This window comes from Carcharhinus amblyrhynchos, unplaced genomic scaffold, assembly GCF_965287045.1.
Source record: "Carcharhinus amblyrhynchos unplaced genomic scaffold, sCarAmb.v2.hapA scaffold_47, whole genome shotgun sequence".
NCBI lineage: Eukaryota > Metazoa > Chordata > Chondrichthyes > Carcharhiniformes > Carcharhinidae > Carcharhinus > Carcharhinus amblyrhynchos.
This window is the reverse complement of record NW_027649788.1, coordinates 1,367,476-1,377,692: the sequence shown is the minus strand read 5'-3', so window position 1 is coordinate 1,377,692 and position 10,217 is coordinate 1,367,476. Positions and strand designations below refer to the sequence as shown.

Here is a 10,217-nt window from a genome sequence, read left to right as displayed (position 1 = left end):
AAAAACATCAGGAACATGAATTTCCAAGGTGACGAGTTGACAAAAGTTATACTGAATATGATGACCAATTAGAATGTGGCATCTGGCTTCAGTAATGAGAAAAAATAATGTTTATCAAGTTAAAATAATCTTGTGTTTGGGGTGGTAACTGGAGAGCAGATAAAGACTTGTCAATGGACAATATAATTCAATCTGGGAAGAAACTTCACTCATACTAAGGAAAGACAATGACCGAATTGTCTTGTAACGATTGATCTCCTTCCCCAAGTCTGGTCCTGATAATCATTAGGTCCTGGGCGCAGTGTTTTTAAGAGGTTATCGCTACAAATGTCATGAAATAAACATTAATATCTCTGACCATGTAATATTCAAGTTTCGGATGTTAAAACATGGAAACTCGCCCCAACTGATTTACTTCAATCTTTATTTTGTCCTCAGTCTATCTTTATTACAGCTGGTCTAATCTCCATTCCTTCCTCGCCGTGGTTCAAACTCACTCCGTGAACGTTTTTTCACATTTCATAAACATTTGAAATACACTCCGTCCATGTATGTGTACAATACTTGAGAAGGATGTGAAGGCTTTGGAAAGTGTATAGAGGAAATTCAGAAGCCTGATTCCAAGCCAAACGAACTGTAGCTGTTTTGATGGATTGGAGAGAGTGGTCTATCATCTGCGGAGGAAATAAGGCTGAGGTGCCACTTGATGTGGTTGTTCAAGATGCCGAGGGACTGAGATAACATAAACAATGAGAAACTGCTCCCAATTGAGAGAGCATCAACAACTGGAGAAGAGATGCAACATAATGGGCACAAAGTTTGAAAGAGAATGTGCGTTTAGTTTTACTCAGACTGTTGTTGGTATGTGGATTGAATTTCCATAATCCAAATGATGGAAGAATATCCTTTCAAGGCATTGAATGGAAATCGGTATGCAAACTAAAATCAGTAATGTGTAATGTTAAAGGGATAGGTCATGGTTGTGGTACTTGTGTGAATATTCTTTCAGAGAGCCAGTTGCTATATAATGGGCCGAAAGGCCTCCTTCCTTGCTTTAAGTACTCTATGATTCTATGTAGTAGCAAATGTACTTTTGCTCCAGTCATGGAATAAAATACTGCCTGTGAAATACATATCTCTACATATGTAATATATATATGCATATATATATATAGTGGATTCATAAATAGTTTTGCCTAGTTTTGAAGAAACCGAGGTTTGCGCAGCCTCAGAAGTGTTACAGGTAACTTATCCACATTCAAAATCTCAAGCCTGTCGGAAATTTGAATTTCTTCTCTTGAGTCACCCCTTATCCTTCTCGTCTCCATATTATGGAGACACGTTATTTTTAGCTAATCCACACCTCCATAGTTTTGGTGTGGTTTCAGTAATAATACACCTGTACAACAACAAAATAAAAATCACGTGAAGATAGGAACACAAACAAAAGGCAAAAGGTGTCTCACCACAAATAACACACCATCTCTTAATTTAGTGATCTTCTGTGCAGATATTAATGCTGCACTTTGAACATGCTTGAATCCTCACATCATTATTCTTCTGAATATAAAACACTGAAACATCAACAGCTCCGTTCCAGAATCCAGGGAATGGAACGAAACGAATCGTTTTCTCTGTTTGAGGGAGTGTTTTGAGTTTGCAAGGGAATCTGGAAACGTCGGAATCCCCATGAATGCTTTATTGCTGCAAAAAATGTATGCTATGTGCAGAAAGGGAAGGTGCTTATTGTTGGCTTATAATGTGTGTTCCTCTTGTATTTTTGCAGTTAACTCAGTGGCAATCATCATTCTGGCCAACGGGAAATGCGGCCTTTCCAGTTGTACCACGTGCTACCTGATGGCAATGGCCATAGCGGATCTACTGGTCATTATTACTGAGGTCATTCTCTATCGAATCAATGATTATTATTTCCCACCTAATTTCCTCTCAATAACGCCTGTGTGTAGTGTTCACTATGTCCTGCTCCGTGCAGCCACAGACTGTTCTGTCTGGTTCACTGTCGCTTTCACCTTTGATAGATTTGTTGCCATTTGTTGCCAAAAGTTAGCATCAAAATATTGCACCAAGAAAACTGCGTCCATCGTTCTAGGAACAACCAGTTCTTTGTTCGGTTTGAAAAATATTCCTATCTATTTTAGATTTAAACCTAAAATTATTGTCGACAATGTACCATGGTACTGTTCCAATAAGCCAAGCTATTTCACTGACCCTAGATGGATTGGGTTCAGAAATTTTGAAAAGATTTTCAACCCGTTGATGCCATTCGGGTTAATTCTGTTGCTCAACGCTCTGACTGTCAGACACATTTTAGTGGCCAGTCGAGTCCGCAAGGGATTGAGGGGTCAGAAAAAGGCAGATAATTGCAATGATCCAGAAATGGAGAGCAGAAGGAAATCTATAGTTATACTATTCACCATATCCGGGAGCTTTATCTTTCTGTGGCTGCTGTATGTTTTATACTTCTTTAATGTTCCAAATAGCTTAGATGTTCTTTCATTTTATATATTTGAAAAGATTGCATATATGCTGCGCAATTTAAGTTGCTGCACAAACACATTTATTTATGTAGCAACTCAGTCGAAATTCAGAGAACAGTTCAAGGGAGCAGTGATATATCCTGCTACATCAATTATTAAATTAATTAATAAATGCAAAGAATGAAAACAGCTCACAGCATCGGTGTGCTGCAATAGGTGACCTTCAGTGAACCAGAAGTAAAACATTTGGAAGGGCAAAAACGTGGAAGTACTATTAACGATGGGTCAGGAGGCAATAGAGAGAGGCAGGATGAGAAACAAAATCGCAGTAGGTAACGTACACAGAATCAGTCCATGACCTCAGACAAACAGCGACCAATTCAAGGACTGGGAAAAAAAGCAATGAGTGGAAAAACGCAGGCAAAACAATAAACGGATCGATAAACACACGGGAAAAGTTTGAATGATTTGTAGCAACTACAAATTTGTAGCAGGTAGAATCGGACACACCAAAGTGACACAGCAAAGTAGCTCGTGGTGGCATGCAGATTATGAGAAGGAAATAACGGGGGCTCTGTTTGTCTGTCTGTCTGTCTCTCTAACATCCATCTGTCCATCCATCACACGTCCGTCCGCCCGTTTGCCCACCCGTACACTCATCCGTCTGTCTATCTGGTTATCTTTCTACTTATCTATCCATCTAGCTCTCTGTCCACCTGACTGTCTGACAGTCTCTCTGCTCGTATGCCAGTCTGTCTGTCTGTCTACCATTTTGTTTATCTATCTCTCTATCCATTCCTCTACCTATCTGTCAGTCCCTCTATAAATCTGCTCTTATTTTTTTCTCTCCATCCCTCTCTCTCTTTGTTTCCAGGTCACGCTCTTGTCGATCAAAACCAAAAAAAAGTCAAAACTCACAGATGCTTAAGTCCCTCAACACCGTTAAAACAATTATCACCCAATAAAACCATTGAGGAACATACTGAACTTAAATGGAGAATCAGTAATACTTTGCCCTCCCTAACTGTTCCGGCTTCTCTTGTCTCTTGTTCTCTTTTGCTATGAGATTTCGATGGTACAGATCCACGTGACACTTGACCATCCACATAGCAGCAGTTCCGCTGGAAATAGCCCAGTTGTCGTTTGTAGCGTGAAACAATACTGGAATAAATATCTTCAGATCTTTGTACTCAACAAATCATCTTCCAGTTTTTTTTCAATCCCTACTTCAGAGCTCCGCCAAACCATTTGAAACCACATGAAATGGTGCAGTATGGAAATAGTATATGCCATTGTTTTGCATAAATTCTTGAAAAAAAACATTGTGTATGCAGTTCCATTATCCAAAACAGACGTATCATGTCGACAATGAGTTGCAAATATTTGATGTAGTTTTTCACTTTAACAAGAGCTGTTATATTAATCATGAATTCTGCTCCCAAACAGGGTCGAAACGGCCATCCGTGACCCCCACAGTATGCATCAATCCTGCAAACATAACTCATCCTCTATGATAGTTGCCTATCTTTGCAACACAAATGGATTAACTTTTGACAAAACAGAGTCTCTGTCCCTCAACTGCTTCGTCTGTTTTGGAGATTGGAAAATGTTTCCAGTAAAAAGAGATACCATGGGAAGACACAATGCCTTGAATGGCAAATCCAAGAAAGGGAGATGACTCAACACATTCACAGTCTCGTTGTTTTCCCCTGTTCTGTGCACAATATGGTCCTGATCAGCTGGCAATGGGAAGAGTGTATTTGGACTCACATAATAGAGTTCCCAATGACTTGTGGTCTGTTTATAGGGTGAACGAATGACAATAGAGTTTTGAATACTATAGAGGTTCGAAAGGACCGTCGGAGGAGAGGTAATAAGCTGTGGATAACGAAGGAGGTGAAGGAAAGTGTTAAATTAAAAGCTGAGGCGTTTAGAGTAGCAAAGAGTAGTGGGCAAGAAGAGGATTGGGAGAGGTTTAAAAGTCAACAAAGATTGACAAAGAAGTTGATAACGAAGGGTAGGAGAAACTATGGAGCTGGGCTAGCGCTGAATATAAAAAAGGATAGCAAGAGTTTTTATAAATATATAAAAAGGAAGAGGCTGGCTAGGGTGAACGTTGGACCCTTAGAGGATGAGAGGGGGGACTTAGTGGTCGGGGATGGGGAAATGGCTGAGGTCTTGAATAACTTTTTTGTTTCTGTCTTCACGGAGGAGGATGTGAATAATTTGCCGGGTGTTAGCGATGGAAAGATGGTAGGACTGGAGGGTCTTAATGACATTATTGTTACTAGAGAGGTGGTGCTCGACAGACTGGAGGGGCTGATTGTGGACAAGTCCCCAGGACCGGATGGAATGCATCCCAGGGTTCTGAAAGAAATGGCGGAGGTTATAGTGGATGCCTTGGTGGTTATTTTCCAGACATCGCTGGATTCCGGGGAAGTGCCGGAAGATTGGAAAACGGCTAATGTTACGCTGTTCTTTAAGAAGGGTGGCAGGCAAAAGGCAGGGAATTATAGGCCGGTTAGTTTAACGTCTGTTGTAGGTAAAATGTTAGAATCCGTCATCAAGGAGGAAATAGCGAGGCATCTTGAGAGGAATTGCTTGATAGAGCAGACGCAGCACGGTTTCATTAAAGGGAAGTCGTGTCTGACAAATTTACTGGAGTTCTATGAGGATGTGTCGAGGGCGGTGGATAGAGGTGAGCCGGTGGATGTGGTCTTTCTTGATTTTCAGAAGGCGTTTGACAAGGTACCTCACAAGAGGTTATTGCAGAAGGTCAGGGGACATGGAGTTGGGGGTAGGGTGTTAGCGTGGATAGAGGACTGGTTGTCAAATAGGAGGCAGAGAGTGGGGGTTAATGGGTGCTGTTCGGATTGGCGGTTGGTGACTAGTGGAGTGCCCCAGGGGTCGGTGCTGGGGCCTCAGCTTTTTACCATTTATATAGATGATCTGGAGGAGGGAACCGAGTGTATGGTGTCGAAATTTGCTGATGACACCAAGATTGGTGGAACGGCAAATTGTGCGGAGGGTGTGGAGTGTCTGCAGAAGGATCTAGATAGGCTGGGCGAATGGGCCAGGAAATGGCAAATGGAATTTAATGTTGGCAAGTGTGAGGTGGTCCACTTTGGTAGGAATAAAGGTAGGAAGGATTATTACTTACGGGGCGAAAAACTGCAGCAGGCGACGGTGCAGAGGGATCTCGGGGTCCTTGTGCTTGAGTCGCAAAAACCCAGCTTGCAGGTGCAGCAGGTGGTCAGGAAGGCAAATGGGATGCTGGCCTTCATAGCGAGGGGGATTGAATATAAAAGTAGGGAGGTCTTGCTGCAGCTGTATAGGGCATTGGTGAGGCCGCAGCTGGAGTACTGTGTGCAGTTTTGGGCGCCGTACTTATGCAAGGATATTTTGGCCTTGGAGGGAGTGCAGGGGAGGTTTACTAGGCTGATTGCAGGGGAGGTTTACTAGGCTGATACCGGAGTTGAGGGGGTTGAGCTATGAGGAGAGGCTGAATAAACTAGGCTTGTACTCGTTAGAGTTTAGAAGAATGAGGGGAGATCTCATTGAGACGTATAAGATGATGAATGGGATGGATAGGATAGAGGTGGAGAGACTCTTCCCGCTCAGAAAGGACAGTAGGACTAGGGGGCACATCCTCAAGTTAAAGTGGGGGAGGTTTAGAACGGAGTTGAGGAGGAACTTCTTCACTCAAAGGGTGGTGATTCTCTGGAATTCTCTGCCCGTTGAAGTGGTGGAGGCTGCCTCGCTAAATATTTTTAAGACATAAGAACATAAGAAATAGGAGCAGGAGTAGGCCATCCAGCCCCTCGAGCCTGCCCCGCCATTCAATAAGATCATGGCTGATCTGTCGTGGCTCAGTTGCACATTCCCGCCCTCTCCCCATAACCCTTAATCCCCTCGCTTATCAAAAACCCATCAACCCGCGTCTGACTGTCTGTCTGGTTATCTGTCTATTTATCTATCCATCCGTCTATCAACCTGACTGTCTGACAGTCTTCCTGCCTGTATGCCAGTCTGTTTGTCTGCCTACCTTTTTGTTTATCTATCTCTCTAAACATTCCTCTACCTATCTGTCTGTCTCTCTAGAAATCTGCAATTATTTTTTCCCTCTCCTTCCCTCTCTCTCTTTGTTTCCAGATCACGCTCTTGTAGATCAAAACCAAAAAAAACACATCAAAACTCACACATGCTTAAGTCCCTCAACACCGTTAAAACAATTGTCATCGAATAAAACCACTGAGGAACATACTGAACTTAAATGGAGAATAAGTAATAAGAAAATAAGAACATAAGAAATAGGAGCAGGAGTAGGCCATCTAGCCCTTCGAGCCTGCCCCGCCATTCAATAAGATCATGGCTGATCAGAAGTGGATCAGTTCCACTTTCCCGCTTTCTCCCCATCACCCTCAATTCCCTTGTCTATCAAAAACCTATCTACCCGTGACTTAAATATGTTTAGCGAGGCAGCCTCCACCACTTCAACGGGTAGAGAATTCCAGAGATTCACCACCATTTGAGTGAAGACGTTCCTCCTCAACTCCGATCTAAACTGCCTCCCCTCCCCGCCCTTTTCTTGAGGCTGTTCCCTCTAGTCCTGCTATCCTTTCTAAGCGTCAGGAATATCTCTACCTCTACCCTATCCATCCCTTTCATTATTTTCTACGTCTCTATAAGATCCCCGCTCATCCTTCCAATCTCCAACGAGTACAGACCCAGTCTATTTAGTCTCTCTTCATAGTCCAACCCCCTCATCTCCGGTATCAGCCTAGTGAACCTCCTCTGTACTCCCTCCAAGGCCAATATATCCTTGCGCAAGTGCGGCGACCAAAACTGCACACAGTACTCCAGCTGCGGCCTCACCAGTGCCCTGTACAGTTGCAGCAGCACCTCCCTACTTTTATATTCTATCCCCCTCGCTATAAAGGCCAGCATCCCATTCGCCTTCTTGATCACCTGCTGCACCTGCAGACTGGGTTTTTGCGACTCATGCACAAGGACCCCGAGGTCCCTCTGCACCGTAGCATGCTGCAGCTTTTCACCCTTTAAATAGTAATCCCTCCTACTATTATTTCTGCCAAAGTGGATAACCTCACACTTGCTAACATTGTACTCCATCTGCCAGGTCCTCGCCCACTCGCTCAGCCTATCCAGATCCCTCTGCAGACTTTCCACACCCTCCACGCAATTTGCTTTTCCACTCATCTTCGTGTCACCAGCAAATATCGTCACCCTAAACTCAGCCCCCTCCTCCAGATCATCTGTATAAATGGTAAATAGCTGAGGCCCCAGCACCGATCCCTGTGGCACTCCACAAGTCACCAACCGCCAATCAGAATAGCACCCATCGATACAAACTCTCTGCTTCCTATTGGACAACCAATCCTCTATCCACGCTAACACCTTACAACCAACTCCGTGCACCCGAACATTCTGTAGCAACCTTTTATGAGGCACCTTATCAAACACCTTCTAAAAATCTAAAAACACCACATCCACCGGTTCCCCTCTGTCTACCACACGAGTCACATCCTCATAGAAATCCAAGAAATTCGTCAAACACGACTTCCCCTTAACGAATCCGTGCTGCATCATTTGTAATATTTTGTCCTCCCGAACAACTCCTGCTTCTCTTGTCTCTTGCCCTTTTTTGCTCTGAGATTTTGACGGTACAGATCCACGTGACACTTGACCATCCACACAGCAGCAGTTCCGCTGGAAATAGCCCAGTTGTCGTTTGTAGCGTGAAACAATACTGGAATAAAAATCTTCAGATCTTTGTACTCAACGAATCATCTACCACTTTTTTTTTCAATCCCTACTTCAGAGCTCCGCCAAACCATTTGAAACCACATGAAATGGTGCAGTACAGAAATAGTATATGCCATTGTTTTGCATAAATTCTTGAAGAAAAAAACATTGTGTACATAGTTCCATTATCCAAAACAGAAGAATCCTGTGCACCATGAGTTGCAAATATTTGATGTAGTTTTTCACTTTAACAAGAACTGTTATATTAATCATGAATTCTGCTCCCAAACAGGGTCGAAACGGCCATCCGTGACCCCCACAGTATGCATCAATCCTGCATACATAACTCAACCTCTATGATAGTTGCCTATCTTTGCAACACAAATGGATTAACTTTTGACAGAACAGAGTCTCTGTCCCTCAACTGCTGAATCTGTTTTGGAGAATGGAAAATGTTTCCAGTAAAAAGAGATACCATGGGAAGACACAATGCCTTGAATGGCAAATCCAAGAAAGGGAGATGACTCAACACATTCACAGTCTCGTTGTTTTCCCCTGTTCTGTGCACAATATGGTCCTGATTAGCTGGCAATGGGAAGAGTGTATTTGGACACACAGAAAAGATTTCCCAATGACTTGTGGTCTGTTTATAGGGTGAACAAATGACGATAGATGTTCAAATAGAATCTTTCGACCGCAAAACGACAGTCAGATCTCTTTTTGTCCTCGTGTGAATATTCCATATCAGCCTTTTTTTTTCTGAAACCAATGGCCTTTCGGACCCGCCCTCCATTAAATGAAAATAAATCTGTCCGACACAGTAGCGCAATTCATCACACCACGGGATACGTTCCCCTGTCTGATTCAAAGTGTACTAACAGATACGTCGATTTCAATAAGTTATTCACATTCTTGGGCTCTTTTCGCTCTGCACACATTCTATAATTGCACAATTCTAGGATAATGGAATGTGAGATCTGAAGCTCATTTTAAAAATCTCCTGAGTCCCCCTGAGGAAACATTGCAAGACACATATTATCCTTGAATTTCCACTGAACTCAAACAGTTTGATTTTAAATCACCCTCTATTCTTAGCAGTCTCTGGTCTGCTTATGTCGCTGTCTCATCTCTTTATCAGAAACATTGAAAATTCAGTTTCTATCATTCCATCTTTCTGGCAAGGCTGCACATTTCAATCAGTTTTTTAAAATCAATTTGATGTTCCCCACTCACATTTGCACTTTTCATGTAAGAGACTTCCCTTTCCTGAATTCTCCATCTCAATATCAGCGAATAGACTTGGATGAATACTTACTATAATCCTGAATTGCGAATTGACATTGACCGTACTTGCTCTTAGTCTGCTTCTATACAGCCTTTGAATAATGTTCCCTTAACCTGTGTGTTTGTTTGGATGATGCAACGTCTGAGCTTCTGACATTGATTTCTCAACCTCAGAAGTTGACTCCCCGCACTATAGTTTGAAAAGATGATGCCGTTATGCTGCATTTCCCAGAATACTGTCTTCATCCCTTGCCCTCCAGAAAGGAATCTAGCATTTCACTCATTCCTTCCTTCAAACCTCAACTTCACCACATGCAACACATCTGATGCTCCAATCTCAAAATGTTCAACTTTACTCACCAACCACAGATTATTTTTGGTAAAAGCTGAGGATCGACCTGATAGATGTTTACACAATTATGAGACCAGTCGGCGGAATGTCTTGTCAGAGTCTTTTTATCTCAGGGTATAAATGTCAATTGCTGCAGGACTTATTTTAATGTCATAACGGGGAAACTTTAAACGAGATGAGAGAGGCAAGATTTTTCTTAACAGAGAGGGTGGTAAGTACCTGTATTTCACTGACGGAGGGGATGACAGAAGCAGATGTAATAGCAATGTTTACAAAAACATCTTGACAGATAGATACATGAATAAACAGGGAATAGGGGG

At 42.6% G+C, this 10,217-nt stretch overlaps 1 protein-coding gene across 1 annotated transcript; it reads left to right on the top strand.

Annotated features, from left to right (window-relative positions):
* Nucleotides 1–749: 749 nt before the first annotated feature.
* LOC145337355 (putative G-protein coupled receptor 139) lies at nucleotides 750–2,682 on the top strand. The gene is made up of 2 exons (XM_080182147.1): nucleotides 750–861; nucleotides 1,787–2,682. Exons 1-2 carry the CDS (start codon nucleotides 750–752, stop codon nucleotides 2,680–2,682), a joined length of 1,008 nt encoding a protein of 335 aa, XP_080038273.1.
* The last annotated feature ends 7,535 nt before the right edge of the window (nucleotides 2,683–10,217 follow it).